The following is a 24,733-nucleotide window of genomic DNA, read 5'->3' on the forward strand; positions in this document are numbered from 1 at the left end:
AAACTCATTTAGCACTATTAAACAGAACTAAATAGCTTGTGACTCAGGATGTCTGGCTGTGAACTACGAAAATGGAGAGTATGAAGGGGGGAAGTAAGATTGTATGCACACCCAGTTCTTAATCTTTAGTTCTGAGTTTTAATCTTGTCACAGGAAAATGTTCTTGCACATTTCCGCAGCAGAGACTGAGGCCAGTCTGAAAGAAACTGAAAGGTTTCCTGGAAAAAATAAACGTTTGCAGGGGCTGCAGAGAGAAAAAGGCATGGAGTCTGGGAATCTAGTGAGAAAATAGGGATATTTAGGGGTAACCAGAGTGATCCTGGCCCAGTTTCTTCTAATTTCAGAGCCTTTCAAGTCTCCTATTAATACCACTCCAGATGCTGATGGCTCTATCTTTCCCAGGCGAAGGGGGCTGGAATCTCCAAGGACAACCATTTTTCTAGCAATGCCTTTGGGTAAGCAGATTAATTCAGAGCATGGCTACAGGATTTGAGCAGGCATTTGGCAAAGCCAAGAAAGCATGAATCAGGTTCTGTATCCATCCATTGCAATGCTACTGAAAAAGAAAACACATGGGGGTTGTAGATAGTGGTATCGCAGCCACCGTGAACGCCCACAGGATTGTCCTGCAGAGCCCTCTCTGGAGATTACATGCTGTCTTTTCCCTGCTCTTTTTGTTCAAGACAGATTCTGTTTCTCACTTGAATTTTCTAAACCCCCTGAGCTCTTTCACCCAGTTCTCAATGCTTTGCCCAGCAGAAGGGCAGGTGCTGCCTTTGTACTAAGCAAGGCTCAGTTTTCCACTGGGCTTGGCCTGGAAGTCACAACATAAATGTGGTTAAAGCAACTTTTTCCTCTCCCTGGGATATCCCTGAATTTCCAGGCCTCCTGTGCTCTTTAATTGGAAAATTTCTTCTATCCTAAATGGCCTTTCTGACAGTTAAGTTTTCAAGGTTGTAAGGAAGTGTTAATTTACAGTCATTGTTTCACCTTGAACTCTTCTTAATGGGATACCTGGGACAGTAATAAACCAATTTACAATTCCTTGAATCCTGGTGCTAGTCAGCAGGCCCAGCACTACCATAATGATGCCCCTGACATAATTACACTTATTATCCCCATGTTACCAGGGCATAGACAAACAACATGCCAGGTTAGACCAAATGAACACCAGAGAGCTCCGAGTTTGTTCCATGTGATCCTCCCAAGGATTTGTTAATCTGCTGAGTGTCTCCCTAACACCCCATGAGAGAAGCTGCTGCTTTAGAAACATGCCAAAAAGTCTCCTGTGCAGATTCCATGCACAAAACCACTCAGCCAGGAGCAAAGGATACATAATTCTTTAGCAGGAGAGAAAGGATTGGTTGCTTAAGGGAATATTTAAGTCAGCTTGCTTCTCCTCCAGAATTCATAAATATTTAAATACTTCTGATCCACATGTCCAAACAGTGAACACACAATCCACCCACAGAACTAAAGCCTGAACAACTACTTGAGCTATGGCCATGATAAACACAATTATTTGTGCTGAATGCTGCTTGAAACAAGACTGAAAACCTGAGCAAAGATTTTTGGTTGTTATTTGATTTACCCTGGGTTGGGAAAGCAGACCTTACATATTTTTTTATTTTATTTTTAAATAGACATTGCCAATTTTTCATCTTGTCAAGGAATAGACATAACAGAGAACTGCAGATGGAGCTGCAACAGATGCATTTGCCACTTAAAAACAATAAATATTATCAGCTACCCAGGCAGTTGTGGTAAGGTGTGTCACAATCCTCTCTGGCAAACTCAGCTGCACAAGATGCCCAAGTCCATAATAAGCAGTTTCTGTATGAGTGACTGCAGGCTGCTAAGGGACTGTGCTTCCCTGATTTCCTAGAACAGCAGAATCCCTAGGAATGACCTTTGGGTGTTTGCTGTCATCACATGCTCCTCTGGGGCTGCTTTCTGTTTGGCAAGAGAGTGAGACAGTAAAATCCATCTCAATGGCTCAAGAGGAACAGAAAAATAACCCTAATGTCTCTTTCCCCAAAGTTGGCTGCATTTCTGTCATGTCCAAGGAATTAATATTTATTTCAAATAGCTGTGAGTAATTTGGAAAGAACCTCTTACAAAGAGGCTCAAGTCTCTTTTCTCCCCGCAGGAACAATAGTTTCCAGGGATATCTTTGGGAGTTTCAGACATGTAGAGGAAACAGCCTGTCACAGGCAGAATCTCTGCTGTGGATTTGGGACAATTATGCTTTCCAAATCTTAGGCAAAAAGGCACCAAAAGAGAATAAATCCAGAGGGAGGAGAAGAAAAACCACTTTTGCTATAAATTAATTTATTTCACCAAGGAGAATTGAGGTCCTGTTCTTGTACAAACAAAAGACTGTCCATTGTAAGCACAGTAACCCACCAAGTTCAGATGGAAAAGAGCAGAGACCACACAATATCTTGTGAATGGCTGTAATTGAGGATGGATTTAACTTTCATAAACAGAACCACTGGGAATGCAAAGTGAAGGATAACAATGCTGCACCTATTTGGTCAGCATTGTCTATATAATAGCATTTCAAAGATCATACAGGTGCCCATAACAACACCTGAACCTCCTCACAAGGGCCTCTTATTTCTGCTGAACAGAAGTGTTCCACTTGCATTAGAACACGCAGATCCAAACAGGCATTGCAGAAAAAGAACAATATTCAGCGTATGTGCTGTAGGTGACACTGAACCCGCCTCCCCATCCAACTTGAAACATGTCATGGAGTATTTAGACAGCCTTATTTTAGGGACCTAAAATTAGTTCCTCTGAATCACACTTTAGAAGAACCTATTTTTGTCCCATACTACACAGGAAACTTGAAGTTCCTCATTCAGATGCTGTAATTACTCTTGCCCTCATCCCCCAAATAGACAAACTCTCTGTAAAACAGAAGTTTATGTGACAGGGATGTTTCTGAGTTGCCTCTCTGTCACCTTTCAGTGCCTGCTTTGGATGACTGACCAGTTTAGAAACATGGGGCTGAGGGAGAGTCTGAGGATCCTCATCAAAAAGCACCGACTCCTCGTTACTCCAGGAGTGGGGCTTTGTGAGATATGGAGCTCACAGACTAGGACAGGTACAGGTAACGTGAAGCTCCTGTTGGATTGGCTATTCTTTTCCAAACTGTAAAATCACAGAATGGTTTAGATTGGAAAGGAGCTTAAAGCTCATCCTGTTCCCTGCCATGGGTAGAGACATCTTCCAGCATCCCAGGCTGCTCCAAGCCCTGTCCAGCCTGGCCTTGGACACTTCCAGGAATGGAGCAGCCACAGCTTCCCTATGTCAGGGCCTCCTCATCCTCACAGAGAATTTCTTGTGTATATCTAATCTAAACCTCTTTCAGTTTGAAGCCATCCCCTTTGTCCTGTCACTCCATGTCCTTGTGAAATGTCCCTCTCCATTTTTCTTGTAGGCTCCCTTCACGTACTGGAAGGGCCCCAGGTACTAGAAAATAGAAATCTGTCACTCAGAAATTATCCAACTTTTAACTTGGGTGGAAAAGGACAGATGGGTCACTAAGGAAAACATCTGTGCTAAGCAGTCACTGGAGAGCCGAGGCAGCAGGAAGCGAGGTTGAGTGACAACTCAAGATTCCCAAATCCCTGTGCCAGTGCTGGTGCTGGCTGCCCTCGGGCATCGCCCCACGAGGGAACACGCCAACAACCCCCAGCCTGACCCACGCCACTGTCAGCACTCAAAGTTTCTCATGAATGAGAAGACTGTGTTTTTCTCACAACTACAGCACTCGGCTTCATCAGTTCTCAGGAGGCAATGCCAAAATCCACAGGTGGCTGCCATATTTGGGCTGCTGGCAATTCGTATTCCTCCTACTTAATAAGAGAGGAAGAAGCTGTTGATGTGAAGTGGCACAGACGGGTCCTGTGTTATGAAAGCCTCGTCCTTCATCATCTGACTCGGGAACCAAATGTGCTCTCACACACTGCTGCAGCCAAAACATATTGCAAACTTGAACAACACATTTATTTTTGACTCACTTGGCAAAGTGTAGCTTTTTTCTTTCCTCTTTTTAAAGAGCAGAACGGTGGCATAGCAGGGAGGGGAAAGGATTAGGGTTTTTTAAAAATTACTAAATTTAATTAGTAAATGAATCAACATGCAGAAAATACGTTCAAAAGGCAAGTACTACAGGTATGCTTACTACTGTAATTATGAATGGAGCGGGAAATCTCCTCTCCCCTTGTTTCAGACTCTGAAAACAGGAATGGGGGAGAGCAGACGAGTTAGTAGGATGGCTGTCAGAGGTGCTGATGGCGTAACTTGGCATGTTTTCCCCCAAAAGGTGAGAGGTGTCTGAGGCCACAGCTGAGAAGGCAGCTTGTTGGCTCAGACAGAACAGAGGTCAGAGGTGTTCATTCACATGCCAAATACTCCAAAATGCCTGAAAAATCAAGTCTTAGTTTTAACTTGGGTTAGAAAGGACATGAGTAATTATTTATAACATAGCTACAAAGCAAGAGAATGCAGCTGTGAAGCTCCTGATGTATCTGCCAACTTCAGTTTCAAAAAATTGGGGTAGAATTTTGATTTTTTTCCCCTCCAAGTCCAAACAAACTCATCACGCTTCAAATTTGACAAACACTTTCCCACACTGGAAATGTCTGAACAAATCACCATTGTGATTATCAAGAATTGCCTCTAAGTGACAGAAAATAAGTCATTTTAGACTTTTCAGTTCCAATGCACATAAATTTTCACTTACCCTTTTTACTAACCACAGGTATTGTTTTTTTTATTACAGCTTTTGGGCCAATCTATCCTTGACTGAATTGCTGATAAAACTATTCATTTCGTATTGTTTGTTTCTGTTTTCACCAGAAAAGTGCTAACCCAAGATGTACTTTATCCCCACAGAAAGCTGGCCATGATCAAGTTTCATTTTTAATTGAAGCCAGAAAGGGCAGAGATTCATCTATGAATTGTTTTGCCTCATGCAGATATGAGACATCAGAACCGTAAAGTCCCCGTGAAAGATGGTAACAGTTTTAGTCCAAGCTATTTTGTAATCATGTAAAAGTTCATAGATGTGAATCACGAGATAATATGATAAAAAATCTTCTAGGAATGGAAGGGTATTTCAGAAGGATGGGACACTAAACAGCATCCTGGTGCTTCCTTATTAAAAACACAGGTCTAGGAGGGTGAAGAAAATAGATGATGAAAGTGGAAGATGCTATGAAAGCTCCGTTTATCATACTTAGGTTTTCTGTGGCGTTTCTCCTCTCCCTATCGTATTCCACAATTCAGTTAGCCATTTTTTTATTTTTTTAAAAAAATTTTAAGCAGAGCTAGTTTGAGCATAAAGATCAGAAAACAGGATTTGCCCTTGTCAGTAGCTCTAAATCTAATCAGTTTGCAGCTGTTGTACGGCCACGATGTAACTCTTGAGGGGAAATTCAATTATATTAGGACAGCTGGAGATAACAGCTATCGGTGCTGTTATCACGTATCCCTCAGCAGTTTATCCCACACCCACGGCCCGCGGGCGAGCTCTGCGCTCCTGACTAGCCTTATTATTTCAAATAAGCCTCTTAGGCAGCCGCGCAATCTGCTATCCAACTCCGCGGCTAATTACAGCACCACCGACCCAATGCGGCTGGCCAGGAGCTCGGAGATGAGCACGGACCGCAGCCTGTGGCCCGAGCCCTCCGTGTCAGCCCCACCACGGCACTGAGCGTCCGCCGCGCCCCCGCAGCTCTCCAGGGCTGGGGACTGCCCCGTTAGCCCCGGCACCCGCCCCATCCCCACCTCACACCGAGTGTTTCCGAGCGAGAACCAATGCTCGATTCCCTCCCGATGAGAGCAGCCGGCGGGTGAATGTTTTCACTCCCAATTACGCGTCCGGGTGGCGGCAGCTTTAGGAGAAGGGCTTTTTAACAAAGCGCAAAGCTCGCGGAGCCCCGAGCTCGGGCGGGCACCGCCGCCTCTCCGCCCCCTCCCCGCGGCCGTGCCCGAGGGGAGCCGCAGGGGCAGAGCCCCGGCCCGGTGCCCGAGGAACTCCCGGAGCCGCCCCGGGCCCGCCTTCCGCCGGAAGTGAGCGGCGCGGAGCCGAGCGGGGCGGGCGGGGCGCGGCGGCCGCGGTCACCGGCCCTCCCCGGGCAGCGCCGACATGGCCCGGCCGCCGCAGAAGGAGATCGTCTACAACAAGCTGCTGCCCTATGGCGAGCGCCTGGAGGCAGAGGCCGCCCGCTTCCTGGAGCACATCAAGGGCAACCTGGCCCGCGCCGTGCAGCTGCAGGAGCTCTGGCCCGGCGGGCTCTTCTGGACCAGGAAGCTCTCGACGTGAGTGCCGGGGCGGGACGGGGAGCGGGGCCTGGGGCTGCGAGCGGCGCGTCAGTCCCTTGCCGTGCCCTGCCGAGCCGAGCCGAGCCGAGCCCGCCGGGAGCGCCTCCCGCATAACGGAACCGCTGGCGCCCGGCCCGGCCGGGGCTCCCGGCCGCTGTCCCGTCCCTGCCTTACACAAGGCCGGCGCTTCCACGTCGGAAACGGGGACAAAGGTGGCTCCGGCCGCAAGAGCTCGCCCGCCGCCTCTGAAACTTCCGAATTCTGCGAGTTAAGCGCTTGTGCGTTTAACTCGTGCTTTTATTTTTAATACGTGTATATTTTTTTAATGCCTGCCTGGCCACCTGTTTCACCTCTCCCCTTCTTAAGCAAGTTGCGGTTGGTACAATCTCCGTGTAACTTCTGCTATAGGGGCACCAAGTTCTTTGTCAAGACAGGCGGTTTGTTGGGTCAGTGCTGGCAGGATTAAATTCTGCCTTAATACTGTGTAAACACCGCCGGTGCCCTTGATATCTTGGCTGTACTCTGGCATGGGGTAGTTTGTGCTGATGTTGGCCGTGCTGTGTGTGTTGGCAAGGTGGTTTTTATACAGATAAACCCTCGGTGGTTTCATAGATAGCACCGAGTACTACATAGGTTTCTTCTCGTGAATTTTACGAGGTACACTTGACCCTATTTTATTCGGGACACTCTGGCGCTGGATATGGCATCATATGACAGTGAGTCCTGTAGCTTCAATCAGTAAATTCTGTGGATGTTTATCATGTTTGTTGCTAAATGCTGTGTGTGCCCTCACGAAGTGTGTCCAGTGTGCCAGAAACAAAGTACGTGTGGTTTGAACCGTTTTGAAACACTCATTTAAAACTTCTCTTCTTACATAAGTTTATTTTTTTTTTTTAAATAATGTCAATTGAGAATTTAATAACAGGTCAAAGCCTGTTAGATACGACTGTATTGGAATGTAAGCGTCTTTCTGTTTCCCAAGAGGCAGTCTTAGATAGAATTACAGTGGTGGTTGCAAAATGACTCACATGTTTGTGTTATGTGACAGTTTGAACCTGTTTGGAACCAGTTCAACACTGCTTCCCTTCCCACCCCCCAGCCACCTGCCAACTCATACTGGTTTCAGTGGTACCTGTTGCCTGTACCTGTGGTGGAACTTTTCCCATCGAGCTGAAATAACCTTAGGAGGAGTCCCTACTGTGAGAAAGATGAGCTTTGACTAAACAGGCTGAATAGGCACAGAAATTCATTCAAAGTGTGCCTCAGAATCACCCTGTTACTCACTCTGTAAATGGCAATTGCTGTAACCACTTGAGGCTCCAGGGCAGTGAATTTGGCCTGTTGGGAACCACTGCTGTGCTGCTTTATGAATCACAGAAAGGTCAGCAGGCTCCAATTTGTGGTTTTCCACCTACACTTTGAAGTTTGAATTCATTGTGTTTGCAGCTCGTCTGATGCCTGTTAGTACCAAGATTTTCTTCGTGGCATTTTAGATACAGGGAGGCTCTGAGTGTATTTGGTGTGGGCAGGGAAGGAAACAGTGGGCTTGGTGTAAAAAATAAGCTGGTGTAGTTAATGTGAGAGATGTGCTGCTGCTCGGTTTGACATGACAAAGTACTTCTAGGGATAAAAGGCTGAGACAGTCGGGATTGTTCAGCCTGGAAAAGGGAAGGCCCGGGGCAATCCAATTGTGGCCTTCCAGTAGCTGAAGGGAGCAGACAAAAAGATGGAGAGGGAGTATTTGTAAGGGCCTGGAGTGCCAGGACAAGGGGGAATGGCTTCAAATGGCCAGAGGGCAGGGTTGGATGGGATATTGGCAAGGAATTCTTCCCTGTGAGGGTGGGGAGGTCCTGGCATGGGCTGTGCAGAGAAGCTGTGGCTGCCTCTGGGTCTTTGGAAGTGTCCAAGGCCAGGAGCAGCCTGGGACAGTGTCCTTACCCATGGCAGGGTATGGCACTGGATGGGCTTTAAAGTCCCTTCCCACCCAAAGCATTCCATCATTCTGTGAAACACAGCAGCAGAGGTTGAGATGTAGATAAAACACTTCCAGCCCTATGGTGTTCATGACAATAGAATCCAATTTCTACTGTCTCTTGATAGTCAGAGACTCATCTCCAAATTGATTTGCTCCCTTTTTGCCCTCCTGAAAAAGACTATAATTAAAAAGAAAATGCTCAGAATCTTTATAATGGCATGATGGCTGCTTACATTTGTTACCAATATCTGAATTGCAAGGGCCAGAATTAATTTATGTCTTTATTTATTGTACAGATGCAAATGTTAATACAAAATGGGGTATGTCTATATACAAATGAGCAAAGCAAACAGTGGCATGCAGATGATACACCTGCATAGTTACACCTCCTCAGCTTTTTACAACTCTGTGCCAAAGGAGAGAATGAAAGTGAAACTCTGATAATTTTTTTAATTAAGAATTTGAGTACTCTTTCATGGTGACAGATGAATTGTGTATTTTTTATACCCCCCACAGCTGGAACTATGACTTGCAAATATTTATCTTCAGACCAGCTGTTTCAACTGTCTGATGTCACAAACTGAGTAGGGAGGGAGGCAGAATAGGAGTTTATCAGACATAATGTCTGTAAGCTGATTTGAATAATTCTTTTATGGGTTATTTTCAGTGGTGGCACCTGGTTCTTTTGGGATGTGTGTGAGGACTGGTGAGAGAACTTTCTCTCCTGTGAAGAGAGTAACTTAGGATTTGAGGCTTCTGAAGCAAGTAAAAGTTGCCCCAAAGACTGGCAGTTAAATCTGGAATAATTGCTCCGAGATTCCTCCAGCTTTGTCTGGTAAAAGCTTGTAAAATACGAACCAGTTGTGAAAGCTGAAAAGTGAATCTCAACTTGCCACAGCATGTGTGGGAAAAGCAGGTTACATCAAAATAATTTGCTTAACTGGTCTTGCTCCATTATTTTTTATGGTCTTTAGGTCAGCAGTATACATTGTCTCAAGTGCTCTCTCTTTCATGATTTATAGATTGTTCTAAACATTAAAAGAACTCTAAACATAGTCAGTAAATGAACACATTAATACAACACAGACATCTCATGGTTACTGTACATGGAGTTAACTCTGCAGCCAGGCAGACACACAAATGCCTTTCTGTGCTTTCTGCTCCAGCAGTCAGGGATGTGGGAAGATGAAGGACTCCATTGCTGCCCCTGACAATGTTATTTTATGTGCTTGTCAGGTGTAGACTTATAAAATGACATTCAGCTGTCTTGCTGTAAGGTGTGGAAAAAATGCAGCTCAACTGTTCGGGAGGAGAATGACAGGACACAAAGTTACAGTGAGGATGGAAATGTCTCCGTGGGACTTTGCCAAGTATTTTAATCACTATCGCCTAAAAGTCTTGTTTGACATCTTTCTCTCATCTTTATCAGGGAAACAGAAGCTTTCTTTGGCTGTGTGAGGGATGTGTGTGCTGTGTACATGTACATGTGATTTAAGCAGTCCTGCTGAGCGTGATTCATTGCTTTTCACATCATTTGTCAAAAACCGAGCTTTAAACCAGTCGTGATCCTGTCCTGTGTGTTAGGAAATGCAGATGGAGAGCCAGGAATTTAGGGGAGTGTGCTGTCAGCTTGTGGAGGAGAGGTAATTTTTAACTGTAGCAGAGCAGCCAACTTTCTAGGGCAGTTTAGGATGGCCACATGATATGATAGTACACTTCCTAAAAATAGGCCTATTGTACTTGTGGGGGGAGAGATTGGATACCCAGCACGCCGAGATTGGGGAATTGGCTTTATGGTTTTCCTTTTTTTTTGTAATCTCCAGAGACCCAGTACTCTGTACAGAAAGGCTGGAGTTGGAAACAGAATTCTCACTAATTAATCATGTTTTTTTATGTAGTGTGGGTGTGTTTTATTTGCTGGTTTTTGGGGTCTTTTTTCCATGTAGCTGAACAATGAAGGACAATAATTTTATCCTTTCTGCAGGATAAGAACTCGTAAAACCTCAAAGGAATCGAAAAGGCAGTGGATTTAAGGTTTCAGGTGTCATCTCAGTGTAGTAGCATCTGCTTTCAGAAGTCTTATCTTTTATTTTGCAACAATTTAGTTCTACAGTTATTTTTTCGCCCAAAAACCTAATTATCCTGAAGAGGCACCATTCCTGTGATGAGCATTATCTGTTTGATTAGCCCCTGGACACCCTTCAGGGTTCATAAAGTTCTGCTTATATTCTTTTATTGAGTAATGCTGATATTTCATCCCTTCTGAAGGGATATTCTGAAAAGATTGCAGTTCCTCTCTGACAGATTTTTCTTGTTTAATCTTGAGGAAAAGGCTGAGCACCCCTTTCTAGAAGTATTTATTTTCTGACACTGTCTTAATGCTCAGCTGGATTAATACAAATAATTGACCCCTTTCAGCTCTGCTTCCCTCCTACATAAAGAAGCTGTAAAATATGGGAGCAATTTGGCATCAAGTCCTGTTGCTTGGGCACAGTGACATCTTTGTGTTCATCACGTTTCTGTGTACTTTACTCCTTTCTTAATTAAACAGCATTTTGTGTAGCAGAGCTGTTGTTAGCAAATGTCACGAAGGAGAACCAGCCAAACATTTTATTTTCAGTTATATATAGCTATGCTGGCAGATAAATTTGATCTCTGTGTTTCTTTGTAGCTAAAACTTATTTTCCAGGCTTCTGCATTTTTTATTTTTATTTTTTTTTTAATCATACATGTTTCACCCATTTTTCTTTCCCTGAGGATTCTTTTTGCATGTCTTTTTTAGGCATGTGAAAAGTGTAGGTGTTCAACTCATGGTGGTGTAATTCTGTAGATAGGTAGTGTCTCTGGCCAATCCAGATTATTTAGGTTCCTGTGGTGGAAAAATGGGTTATCCTGTATTTTGTTTGTTTCCTTCTGTGTTTAAGTAAGTACAACATGTTGAAGTGAACACTTGTGAAAACACTGCCTGTCAAATGTAAACATTCCACCTTGAATTTCACAGGAAAAGGGAAGTGGAAAGCAGCTTTCTTATGAATCTTTAAGAACAGTCAGAGCAGTAATAAAAAGGGAAGTTGCCTCCCAGTGAACAGTAATTTACAGTTGTGCCACACCTAAAATGCTCTGCTAGCACCTTATATAGGTTTTGCTGGTGCAGAATATCTTTCAGGACTTGAAATACATTTCCTTTTTTTTTCAATCTCAAATTAAAACCAGCAAACACTTCTTCTGGAGCGAGTCTGATGGATCTATGCTTGCTGAAGATAGTGGGACACACCACTGGCAAAGCTCTGTTTCTAAATCAATTGCTCATCCTTACTGGAAGCTATTGGATTTGGGCTTGACTTGACACTCTTTTTTGCTTCTGGGTTGTGTCCTGTCAGTGAGATTACAATATTTGTAGAATCTTAGAGCACTGTAAACTTTATTTGGTCATTCTTTTTCTTCCTCTGATTGCAGTTGTAAACCTTCCTGTGGTGTGTGTCTTCAGGTTCTTACTTGTTGGACTTGAGAACCAGGTTTTAGTTTTTTGTTTCACTAAACAGCAAATCAGAGGGTTTCTGGCTCGGGTCTTGGATGAAATGGGCTGGTTTGAAATATTGCTGACCCCCCTTGTGTTTGGTTTGCAGATACATCCGACTATACGGGAGGAAATTCAGCAGGGAGGATCACGTGCTGTTTATCAAACTGTTGTATGAGTTGGTGACAATTCCAAAGCTGGAGATCAGCATGATGCAAGGATTTGCACGCCTGTTGATCAACCTGTTAAAGTGAGTACAGATTTCTGCTGACTATGGAAACTTCTGTCTCAGAACAGTTGATCTCTTGCTCAATGTTGTATCTTTAATGTAGCAGAGTTCTTACGTGTTGCTTCACTTATCTGCCCTGTGCAGAGCTGGTGGTTAAAGGGTTCTCTTGTGCAAACGCCTTTCAAAGCTTTAGGAGTGGGATTGAAAGTGGAAGAATGCCAGTTTTCCCCCATCAGGAAAACCAAACAGCTCAGAGAGCCAAGAATTAAAGCTGAATCTCAGCTAGGGAGAAGATGAAAACTGGCTCACGACTCGATAATGTTTATTTCACTTAGTCAGGAAAAATCTTGACAGTGTCACTTGTGCTGAAGGCTGCCAGTGGCCAGCCTGGTCTTCCTGCAGTTTGTGCCAAATTGGGAGCAGGGATGGGGGTATCCCCATGCACAGTGTGTCCGTGTCAGTGTTGAATCCTGAACTGCTTGGTGTTTTGTTTCCTATTAGGAAAAAGGAACTGCTTTCCAGGGATGATTTAGAGTTACCATGGCGACCACTCTATGAAATGTTGGAAAGGATATTGTACTCCAAAACAGAACATCTGGGATTAAATTGGTTTCCCAAGTAAGTTCACATTTTAAAACAGTTGATAGTCCATTAGTACCTGCTTTAAAGCACTTTGTAATGTGCTTTTAATATCTGGAATTTGGTAGATGGGAAATATTCTGTTTCTATTTTCACGAGGCACCTTTCAATAATTGAATGCAGGGCTACACTGAATCACGTATCTCCTTCTGCCTGTGGCTCCTGTTTGTCATGCTGTTTCTTTCTTTATGAATGTGATTAATTTTTAAATACACTGCAGCAGAGGTCTTGCTCAACTTATTTTAGGGTGATAAGCCACAGTTCAATAAATTTAGTATGAAATATTTAACAGCACTGTTGTGGTTTAGCCCCAGCTGGCAACTAAGCCTCGCAGGCTGCCCTTCCTGGTGGGACTGGGGAGAGAACTGGAAGGGTAAAAGTGAGAAAACTTGTGGGTTGAGCTAAAGATGGGTAATAATGTGAAGAAAATTAACTTACCCCAGCCAAAACTAGCACAGTTACTAAGTTAGATGTATGCTGTTCTCTCCTATAACTCACTAATGTGCGGGAAAAGATACAAACGGTACTGTCCTTCAATATTTGTCCTGGAATCGTTCCCAGGATCTGGAATCCAGGTACAAATCAGTCTGCACTCCAAGAGAAGTGAAATATTTTCTATAGGAAATATACATATTTACTTGAAGCGATGCCATGGTAGGGAGAAATAATTTCTTTTCTCCAGTTAAGAATTTTAGACATGTTCTGCTGATTTTAAAAATTAAAACATGTTTTCTTTGCTTTCTCTGCTCTGTCAATCCATCTCCATCTGTCAGATTTTCAGACTTAAAATTTTCATAAATATCCCAGTCAGAGAAGGTGCTGCTCTATAAATTACAAATGATAAAAGATAGCACATGGATAATGCATTATCTTCGGTTGAACTGAAACTTTTTGTCGAGAAACGCAGGTGAAAGTGCTTCATTTGCTTTTAAAAAAATAATTTTCAGAATTATACTGAAGTAGTCCCACTGATTCCTGAGGGGAAGATCCTGTTGCTGGTGAGGAACATGATCAGGAAATATATCGAGCATTTCAGGCTGAATTTCTCTTGTGGCTGTGTAGCTGAAAAAAATCACTTTGCCAAATTGAATTATTTTGGTAATTGTAGGTAAAATGTGAAAGAGCATTGGTTTATTTTTTTTATTTTTGTACCTGCACACCTTGCTCTGGAGGGATGGTGTTGTGTAAATGCTCACTGTGTAGTGGGGAGAGAGCTTTTCCGGGAGGATAAAGGAGGTTAAGCAGGAAGGAAGATTTTTATTGTGATGATCTGACTGAAGCATTCAGTTTTTATTAACTTTATTCCATGTCAGACACTCCATGCAGTGCGATTCCTTCTCATATATCCTTTTTTGAGGGGTATCTTTGTGGTGAAACTCAAGGTTTTAAAAGCTGTAAATTAAAAGCTAAAAGAAAAGTAATTTCTAGCTGTTTAATTAATCCCCTGTTTTAATTGAATTTTATTTTTGTTTACATTCAGTTCATATCAACCAGGCTGGTCTTCACCTAAAACATTTGTGCTTAATGTATTACATAGGTGGTAAGAATGATTCTTTTTTTTTTTTTTTTTTGGTTGCTGAGCTCTGGCCAATGTCCCTTCTGCATGTTCTGTTGGCCTGTAACACTGTCACAGAGGTGGAATTCTCTGCATAAATAATTGTATTTGGAAGGCCAATGTTAACCTGACACCACTGGTTATGAGAATGTCGCACTGGATGTAAACCTTGCTAATTGGGGACCCAGGCAGTGTGTGTGCAGTGTCTCTCCAGGACCCTGTTCTAACTAATTTAACCAGCAAATATATTTCAGGGGTTTAAATGAGAGCTGAATTGTTGTGTGTGGTTATGGATAAAATCACTGCTGGTGCAGGAGTGAAGGTACCTTCCTCTTAAATCCGATGAAATCGTGGCAGGTGCTTTAGCAATGAGGTAATGGCTTCTGGAAAATCCACCCAGCAACAACCTTGGGGCTGTGAAGAGCTTCTGTCTCAAGAGTTCACTGGGAATTTTAGCAGAGAAACACTATCAGGAGTTTTGGTGGATGATAAGTGCAGAAAACTGCCGGAAGTGGCAGTGGGATTGCAGTGGGGTTTGCTTTGTTTGGGTTTTTTTTAGAAACAAGGACTTAGGTGTACTAATCCAATGAGAGATGTCACTCTAGTTAGGAGATCACTAAAATAATTTATGAAACTGTAGCTGGTTGCTCTTTCCATTGTCTTAATTTAAGCTCTGTGGTGGAGTGTCCACTTCAGGACTAGACTTTACCTTCAGGCCTTCTCCTGAAAAACTGAAATTTGTCTTACTGCTTTTTCATAATGTAATAGTCAGCTCTCTCAATTTATATGTTAAATAATTTTAACTGAAACATGCTTCTCTGTAAACGCAGGGAAAAAAAATACACAATTTGCAGATCAGTGTCATCATACCCTTTCCAAAAGAAGAAAACAATCCTGTGGTGCCAAAAAAGATAACAGTGATTGGTGTTGAAAGTGGTGTTGGGTGTTCTTTAATGTATCTCCCCAGCTGCATTGTCCTGTCCTTTCTTAACAGTCCCCTAATGGGAATATTCCAGGGTATCTCCTGTAGCTGGGCTGGACTTCAACACTCTCTTGAATAGAGAACTGCCTTGGATACAAAATTATCTTGCTTTTGCTTTTTGTTTTCTGGCTTCCTAAATTTGTAACTAAAAGAGAGGAGAGAACATCCCAGTCTTTGTCCTTTGCTTTCTCACACTGATAAATGCTGAGATCTGATCAAAAGCTCGTAAATTTTAAAAATTTGTTGATCTCTGGCCTCAGTGTTTGTTAAAATTCCCGTCCTTCAGGTTTTCCTTAGTGAGAGCTGACTTGAGTGGAGTGATAGTCTGGGGAGAGCTTGTTTGTTTTTGCCACCCAAACATTTATCATGTGAATTTTTGATGCTCTTAAGGAATGTGCTGGTTCATGCTTTATTTATCTGCTCTTGGAACAACTGTTATCTTTTTTCTAACTCCTTCAAGGACAGTATTCACTTGAACCCAAGATCTTCTTGAGCTTCCTGCAGAGTTTGGTTTTATTTTTGTTTAATAACTGGTTGGCCTTTCCACATTTTAGAGTCAGTTAGCTTGAAAATTTCTTTCTGGGAGAGGTCCTGAGTTGCCTTTGTCACTGTTCCATAAAATATACGTAATTTTGCATCTTCTGGGGCCCTGTTTGACTGAAGCAGTGCTTTGAGGGCTGGGTGGGCTTTTGCTGGCTTGTATTGAGTGTTGAAGGGAATTGGTGATTTATCCATTTTCTATTTCTCCTGGCTGTATGGGATCAGTTTACTTCATGTAGGACTGGAGAGACAACAGTACACATTCAGTATTTGTGTGTCCCAAAATGAGCTGATCTTGGTAAAATTCTAAAGGTGATACATTTACATCATCTTTTCTGAGCAGAAAAGCATTGTTTGACGTTCATTTGGAATGATGAATGAAAGGATGCAATATTTTTATTTCTAGAGAAAGCATATCTAAAAGATGTGAGAATTTGTTCTGCCAAATCTTTTTTTTTATTATTTTTTTTTTCATTCAGGGAATGTTTTTGGGTAAAAGTGCAAGTTAGTCTTGAGGTGGTTGTGTAATAAATGGAAGGTTTGAAGAACGTGACAATTTACTACCTTTGTGCTTGCGTTGGTTGATCACTCTCTGCTCCCCCTCCCTTTTATTCTTTGAGTTTATTGTGAGATTTAGTCTTTTTAAAGGTTTGATGGCATCCTGTGACAATAGGTGACAATAGGTGTTGAAATGATTTCTCAAATAATTGTTCTTGCTGTGGATAAAATCAGTTTTAAAATCAGCTGTTACTTGGGAGGGACTCCAATGAAATAACCCTTGATTTACAGAGAATTAATTTCATCTTAGAACCACTGGACAAAGCCCAAAACCACATTGAAAAGGACAAATATGGTGTTCAGAGCCTAAAAACAACAAGTTGTCTTTATTCACTAATTCCACAAACCCATTTTTCTACATTTTCATCTCCTCCAGAAGTGACTTTACTGGCTGTTGGTGGACAAAATGCAGGATGTTACTTCCATGAAATGATAGTAATTCTTCACTTAAATGAAGGAAATACCAGAGTAGTATATAAAAAATAAGGGCAGGAGTTGAGCAGAGCAATTTTAATCGTTCCAGTCAGGTCTGTGGAGAATTAGCTAATGCATGTTCAAAGAAGACATCTAATTGCATCAACATTATCTTAAGCTCTGGAGGGAAAGGTCAGCAAATGGCTGTTTATTTTATGCTGTCTCTGAAATTTGGTAATACATTATTCCTAACATTTCCTTTTCTCATTTCAGTTCTGTGGAAAGTGTTCTGAAAACACTCGTGAAGAGCTGCAGACCGTAAGTGTTCGTTTCATGACTTTCTTTTTTTAATATCAGTTTAGGAAGGAGGGGAAGAGTGTTAAAAAAACCCCACTCTACCTGTCATTGCTGGGCTGCTGTTTAAAAGTTTGGGGTGGAGGGTAGAGACTTTTCTGGGGTATATTTTTCCTTTTTAACCGCCTTGGTTGCAGTAATTTTGTTGTATAAAAAAAATGTATCCAATATGCATTTTAAATACTGCAATGCATTCATACTTAGTGTATTTTAAAAGAAATTAAATCACCAGCGTTCCTGTAATGTTTCTATAAATGATCCTTGTGCCTGAAGTGATTTATTTTTTTTTATATTGCATCAAAAGTGAGTAATAGTTGTTTGATTTGGACCAGCCTTCAGAGTGAAATGGTTCAACAAGACAAGAATCTTTTTAATTGGTGGTCTTAAAATGGTGCATCACAATGTCCTTGGTTTCCCTCTGTTTTGTGAAGGTTTATGGAGGTGAGGGCTCCCTGCCTGTGGCTCCTGGGCACATGGTTTTACTCTAAAGCCAACATTTATGACAAATTGATAGCTACTTTTCAACATGATTAAAAAGAGCCAAACTTTGAAGCAGAGTCTGTGTATGTTCAATAGTTTCCTTGTTTTCAGGTATTTCCCAGAAGATGCCACTGCAGAAATGCTGGATGAGTGGAGGCCTTTGATGTGTCCCTTTGATGTGACCATGCAGAAGGCCATTACCTACTTTGAGCTCTTCCTGCCCACCACCCTGCCCCCTGAACTTCACCACAAGGGTTTCAAGTAGGTGTCCCTGAAGAGTGCTCTGTTCCAAATGCAAGGAATCATCTTTCGCTGGATAATTTGAAGTCACTGGTGGCTTTCAGCAACATTTTTGGCAACAGTTTAAGACAGAAATACTGTCAACCTGCTTCTTTGGTAAAAGGAATCCTAGTCCCTCTTCCCTGCTGAGTAAAGCACACAGCAAATCAAACTAAATTGAATTTAATGGAGTTTGTAAAGGTGCATTTAAGTCAGTGACTGCTGGGGAGGGTTTGCATCCTTGGCCTCTGGTGAATTCAGAGAAGGAGCTAATGACACATGTGACCACTGATCAAAAGGGACAAATTTCACAGTGCAAGGCAGAGGGAGATCAAGTGTCATTTGGTCTCATCTGGTTTTTTTGGGATGGCAGAGCTGAGGTAGATAAGGAAACTCCTGGGAAACACTGGTGTGAAAGGGAGATCAAAAAAGAGTAAGAGAAGAAAATAAAAAAGCCACAGAAAGCAAGGAGTGAAAGTCAGTATCAAATTTGGGAAGATGCTGTGGGAGGCAAATTGATAAAAGCTTATCCACGTTGATCCCTGTTCTTGCTGAATGAATTGAGGGAGAGGTGAATTCGTGCAATCACCTGGCAAAGTGAGAGATAAATATTCAGTGAGGGAGCTGCTTTCTCAGTGTTAAAATTATTTTGCTTCTGTTTTCTTTCAGACTTTGGTTTGATGAATTTATAGGCCTTTGGGTGTCGGTTCAAAATCTTCCCCAGTGGGAAGGAGTAAGTATTTGTTTTTCACCTACACTGGAAGAAATCCTCATTTCAATATTCCTTTGAATATTACAATACAATACAAATTACAATTTGAATATTTCAATTACAGTGTGCTTGCAAGGAATTGAAGCCAAATGTGATATAATGGATTTTTTTCCCTTCTGCTTTAACTAGTACAAGAAAGCAGAGACAATAATTTCATTATTGTTAGCAAGCAATTACTGTCTAAGTAAATGAGGCTGCAGTTGTGCTTGGTGAACAGTGCCTGATGGCCAGCTCAGGCAGCTTTTCATTCCAGCCTTGGGAATGCTGGCATTTTCCAGACTGCCTGCTAATACTTAGAATTATGCAAAGTGCAGCTGTGATTTCTAGAAATCACGCTTCTGTCCTGACTTTTAATACATCTTAGGTGGCCCCTAATTTTGAGTGGTGATGTTTTGCATTCACTGCAATGAGCTGCTGTTGACTTTGAGATACAATAAAGAACCTGTACTCCCCTTGGCCAAAAAATCCCTTGGGCTGTATCTTTCAAGGCACATAGTCTGCCATGTACCTGTGTGCCCCTGCTGTGCACAGGCTCATGTGGGGAGATCCAAAGCTGGGAAATAAAAACTTCCCTCTGGGGGCAGCCCCAGCAGCAGCTCAGGTGCTCTTGGTGTCAGCTGAGCTGTGCCTTGGCTTTGCTGCAGTGAAACTTGGCCTATCCCCAGTTTTTTTCCCTGCTCAGTATGAACATAAGCTCATTGGCCATCTGGCTCCTTTTACTAATCTCCTGCCTGGATACACAAGGAGAAGTTCTCTGTGTCTGAGGAGAAAGCTGATTTCCAAACCGCCGTGGTCGCACATTCCATGGGTCTTCTGCTTCCATCACAAATCCAGGGAGGCAGCCTTGGGCCCAGCACTTGGCAGTTGTCCAGATTCAAACACTGGTGATGCCAAAGCTGGTTTTGAGATTCTGTGTTCTCTGATGGTTTCCCCCCCTGAAAAAATCGTAGTTCTGTCTATTCCTTCTGACAGAATTGTGACAGCATGCATTTGAACATCACGATTTAGTTTGTTTCTGTCAAACTGTGTAACAAATAATCATCAGCAGTCTTTCACAAGTTATCTCTGATATTTTTTTCCCTCTTCCACTGTATTCTGACAGTTTGCTTGCTTTTTTTTTCCCCAAGCTTTCATTTCTTGTTTGCTTTCCTGTTGTGTCTGTTTCCTATAGTCAGGTTCATTCCATCAGACTGGGATGCAGATAATTAGACACATGGGTTCTGACTCTGCAATCCAGTTTAAGCCTCTGTATGCTGCAAGCTTTTCCTCAGCTTGCTTTGGCAGGAATTAGATTTGCTGTTTGAAGGGGAGCTGTGGAATCCATTCCTTGTGTGCATAGTAAGGATTTTTTTCAGTGGGTATTTCCTCATACCAAATGAAAAAGGCAGATCATTAAAGAAAATGTAACCCTTTTCTTTAGGCTGTGTCTGATGTCCTGAATTGAACTTGGGGGTTTTCCAAAGCTGTCATGTCCTTCAGCCTGAGAGGTGACCTGTTCCTCTGGGCTGTCTGTCTCGGAATTAGGCAGGATTATTTAAGGCCCTTCCTTTTGGCTTTGTCATTGCTTCAAAATACTGATAGAAGCATCAAGAGCCTGACAGGTCTTTCCTGATTTGGATAAGCTCCTAAAAGCAGAGTTGGTGGGTGATGTACTTTTCATCAGGGTACAAGAGTGAGACTTCATTTCCTTTTGTTTTGGTTCAGTCCTGTTAACTGTCTTTCCTCAGGACATCTTCCAGTTCCCTTTTGGACTCCTGGGGCTGTCTTCTGGTGATAGAGTGTCTAATTCTTCATGGGCAGTCACAGACTGCCCTCCCATCAGCTGACAGCTGATGCCTGTGACCTTTACAAGCCACTGAAGGGTTTAAACCAAAGCACACAGATGTGACAGCCAGCAGCACACACTGAGTAGGATGGACCCTGCAGGAACTAATTGTCCTAAACAGCTAAATATTGGGAAAAGCTAGATGGATGAGTTGGTGGAATTTTCTTCCATGTCTCTGTATAAATGCTATTTTAAGCCAGTGAAATACATCTTGGTGTGGTTCTGATGGAGCAAAATCTCCCTTCCCAAGTGCTTTTTTAGTGCCATGGATAGCTTAAATCTTGTGTATGTGAAGTAGCTGTAGGGCTCTGCAGATTTTATTCTCAATATATTCTAATGAATATTCCCCTTTTTTTTTTTTGGTTATTTTCAGCATCTAGTCAATCTTTTTGCTCGCTTGGCCACTGACAACATTGGGTACATAGACTGGGATCCATATGTACCAAAGGTAACAGTGCTCATTTCGTGATATGCCTTACTTACCTTGCTTGGTGGGTTTGGTTTTTTTAAAACACCTTTGGATTAGAAAATTAATTTATGCCAATGTTTGATTTTCTTCCTGTCAGATTTTTACTAGGATTTTGAGGAGTTTAAATCTGCCAGTGGGAAGCAACCAAGTTGTTGTTCCAAGATTCTTAACAAATGCTTACGATGTAGGACATGCAGTCATGTGGATCACAGCCATGATGGTGAGTAACTACTTCATAAAATGAAACAAAAATGAATGCAAAGCTTTAAATACATATTTGAGTTGAATATTTGTTCTGCTGAGCTCACTGCAGAAGTGTGGCTTTGGGACTCTTTGCCCAAATTACACTGTCAAGTCCATCGTTCCACTGTCAGTGTGGAGAGGGGCTGGGAAGGTTTGTGTCACAGCTGCTGCCTGTGGCATTTGGGAAGGGAACAAACACCTGTTTTAGTGTGAACCGCAGATGGGATGGAGAGAATTTGCTCTTCGTGCTGAGCTGAGGGCGGGATGTGATTTGCTGCTTTGATGTCTCGCTGTGGGGAGAACACACCTGTGCCTCATGCTGCTGTTACCTGTTCATTTGATCTTGATCTGTGTGATAAAATTCTGTGGTTTATTTATTTCAGGGTGGACCAAGTAAGCTGGTGCAGAAGCACTTGTCTGGCTTGTTCAATGGCATTGCCTCCTTTTACCATCCCTCAAATAACGGGCGCTGGCTGGTGAGTCGGGTGGTTTGGGTGTCAGGACAAGAACTTTGGCTGGGATTTCAACCTGTCAGCCCTGTGTGCTCCAGATTGTCTGTTGATGTGTGGTGCTTGCAGCCTTGGATTATCAAGATCCACGACTGCACTGTCATTCAAACCATACTCCTATCCTCGTGTCAGTGCAGAGATCCAAAACAAGACATCTAATTTGGAAATAGCCAGGAGGAAGAAATTGGCATTTGAAATGAGGCTGACACACACCATCAGTATTACCTGCGTGGTGTTGCTTTTTTCTTACTGCCTCCAAGTTAGGAACATCTAGGATGGGCCTTGGAGCAACTTAGTCTAGTGGAATGTGTCCCTGCCCATGGCAGGGGGTTGGAACTGGATGAGCTTTGAGGTCCCTTCCAACCCAAACCATTCTGTGATTCTATTAAACAAAGCAAAAAGGATTTTTAATGCATTGTCTGGTTTGAAACATAATTTTTGATGGTGTAACTAGAGAAATCTTCTATTAGAGAATGTAAGAATCTCCCTGTGCTAGCTGGTGGAAAATAGATTAAAACAGCAAGGCTGGTCACAGTAGTGCCCAGGGAGATGGCTTTTCTTGAACAGGGTATTTGCTTACGTGTGAGCGTGCAGGGAATGCTCCCAAAGGTGTCCTAATTACGTAAATAATCTTGATTCTTGGCTGTATAATTTTGATGTGATTTTCATGACTTTTTAAATCTTAAGGGACAGTGCTGGCAGCACAATTACTGATATTTTGGGAAACAAAGTTTAGCAACTAATTGTGAGCATTGTATTTTAGAGCTCTTCTGAGCATTCCTTTATTGAGGTTCTGTAATTCCAAAATCTCGCCTTACTTGTTTTTTTTGTTGTGCCCTGAGCAGCTGGGGTTGTGCTGCTGCCAAGCCACTGACCAACATTTCTGATTTGTTCCCAGAACAAACTGATGAAGCTGCTCCAGAGGTTGCCCAGTGGTGTGGTGAGGAGGCTGCACCGCGAGCGCTACAAGAAGGTGACCTGGTTAACTCCTGTCCCTGAGAGCCACAAGCTCACGGACCAGGACGTGACAGACTTCGTGCAATGCATCATCCAGCCTGTTCTCCTGGCAATGTTCAGCAAAACTGGAAGCCTGGAGGCTGCCCAAGCCCTGCAGAACCTTGCACTGATGCGTCCTGAATTAGTAATTCCACCTGTACTTGAGAAGTAAGTTTTGGAGGAGCGTTGCAACATCTGTGTGCCCTTCCCAAGAAATAAATAGGAAAAGCAGTCATATTAAATAAGGAATGAATTGCTTCCTGTGAATGAATACCTGCAGTGAGAGGAGCTGCTGATACACCCTCCTGAGCTATCACCTTAGTCAGAATGGGAGCAAGGGAGAACTTGATTTTTGAATTCATTCAGTTTGTTTTGTTGCTTGTTTGGGTTTGGTTTTTTTTGAACACCTGGCAAGTGGCATAGTTCTGGGAGCTGTTGACAGCTCGTGTGCTTTAGGGTAGGCAGTCCTCAGGTGGCTTGCATTTCTGGGAGTATTTTGTATCAGATAGTGGGTGGATCAGTTGAAAAAGCAACTTTGCATCCTTTATTCATAAGCCACCTGGTAGGTTCCAGATACATGAGGTGGTTGTGTAGCAATAAAGATGTATTTTATATTTCTGTTTGGTTCAGAGCATGTTACAGGTTGTTTAAAACCACTGGCATTGCTGACTTTGTAATTGCCAGACCTTGTGCCCCACAGAAATACTTGGTTTTTACTATTTCTAATACCTTGATGCCTGAAATTCCCAAAGAAAAATGGTGCTCCCTCCTGCTCCACTGAAAGCTCTCCTCCTAGTCCCCATCTATGTTCCCTATGCAGCCTTTTATATCTTAACAAAACAGCAGAGGAGTGAGTTTGATTGAAGAGCCCTTCCTGTGTTCCACGCCTCCCTGACTCAGCTGTTTGTATAAACTTGATAAATCCACTCTTGCAGAAAACATCCCAAGCCCAGCAGTTCTAAGCAAGACAGCAGTGCTCAAGGCATGGCTGGAATGTTTGCCTTGGCTGCAGTTCCAGGTTATTTGGGTGAGCTGTGCTCTGGGTGACGTAGGGCAGGGGAGCGCTGTGGCTCCTGTCTGAGCTGGAGGCTCTTGGTAACAGCAGGAAGTGTTGTGATGCAGTTTGCTTAAAAAGTGTTAAGTGTTTGGAAAAAAAATGGTTTAAAAATCACAGGAACTTCCCAGGTTTTGATAAAGAGGTCTGGACTTTAATGTAACATGAAGAGGTCCTCTCTCTGTCTAGAGGCAGCCAAGGCACGTTTTCATGTTTGCCACAAGAACCACATTGCCTCCAAGTCCAAACAGGGACATCATGCTAGCTTTGGATGCTGGAGCACAGGCAGTTCTTAGTTCCTGTGCTGCTGCTGCTCAGAAGGTCTTTAATCATGAGTTGGTGATGGATAGCAGTGATCAAATGGAAGGAGCATTGTAACAAAGCAACATTAAATCATTCACAAAATGATGAGAAAACAATTTTGGAAACATTACATTTTTTTTTGTATTGCATGCAGAAAATACCATGTGCAGTCCACTTCTATTTTCTTTGAAGGCTTTAGAAACATTACTGTTGCCAATCTGACTGCCTCCCATTTTACAGAACATATCCTGCACTTGAGACCCTGACAGAGCCTCATCAGCTGACAGCCACCCTGAGCTGTGTCATTGGGGTGGCTCGGAGCCTGGTGTCCGGGGGAAAGTGGTTTCCTGAGGGTCCCACACACATGCTACCTCTGCTGATGAGAGCCTTGCCTGGGGTGGACCCCAATGACTTCAGCAAGTGCATGGTGAGTGTACAAATATTGCCCTTTTTTTTTAGAAGATAACCAGCCAACTAACTAATACTATATATATATATAAATATTTTTATATTTCTCTGAAAGTGGGTAACTCTTGCTTTCAGAGTCCAGAATTTATCAGCCTTTTTTTTTTTTTCTGCACAAATTTTATTCTTAAAAATTCAATATTACAAGCTTCTTTGACTCATTTAACAGTGCAAAGTGGTTGTGATAAGCATTGTACTGATTTTTTGGGCTCTTCTGATAAACAGGATTAAATAGC

General features: G+C 42.7%; 1 protein-coding gene across 8 annotated transcripts in view; it reads left to right on the forward strand.

Annotated features, from left to right (window-relative positions):
* Positions 1-24,733, forward strand: part of PSME4 (proteasome activator subunit 4) — a 54,248-nt gene that overhangs the window by 5,807 nt on the left and 23,708 nt on the right. For 3 of the 8 annotated variants that reach the window (XM_086875145.1, XM_086875147.1, XM_086875148.1), the window contains 10 exons: positions 11,941-12,081; positions 12,562-12,678; positions 17,022-17,066; positions 17,694-17,843; positions 18,531-18,594; positions 20,832-20,906; positions 21,025-21,147; positions 21,554-21,646; positions 22,578-22,843; positions 24,273-24,459. In XM_086875145.1, coding sequence (XP_086731271.1) covers positions 12,041-12,081; positions 12,562-12,678; positions 17,022-17,066; positions 17,694-17,843; positions 18,531-18,594; positions 20,832-20,906; positions 21,025-21,147; positions 21,554-21,646; positions 22,578-22,843; positions 24,273-24,459 — 1,161 coding nt within the window. In that variant the 5' untranslated portion in view covers positions 11,941-12,040. Of the gene's footprint in view, positions 1-6,062; positions 6,337-6,397; positions 7,056-11,940; positions 12,082-12,561; positions 12,679-17,021; positions 17,067-17,693; positions 17,844-18,530; positions 18,595-20,831; positions 20,907-21,024; positions 21,148-21,553; positions 21,647-22,577; positions 22,844-24,272; positions 24,460-24,733 lie in introns of those variants that run through there. The other 5 variants (XM_086875142.1, XM_023923057.2, XM_023923058.2 and 2 more) reach the window with 5 other exon arrangements.

The sequence above is a fragment of the Cyanistes caeruleus genome, chromosome 2 (assembly GCF_971803275.1).
Source record: "Cyanistes caeruleus chromosome 2, bCyaCae1.hap1.1, whole genome shotgun sequence".
Lineage (NCBI taxonomy): Eukaryota > Metazoa > Chordata > Aves > Passeriformes > Paridae > Cyanistes > Cyanistes caeruleus.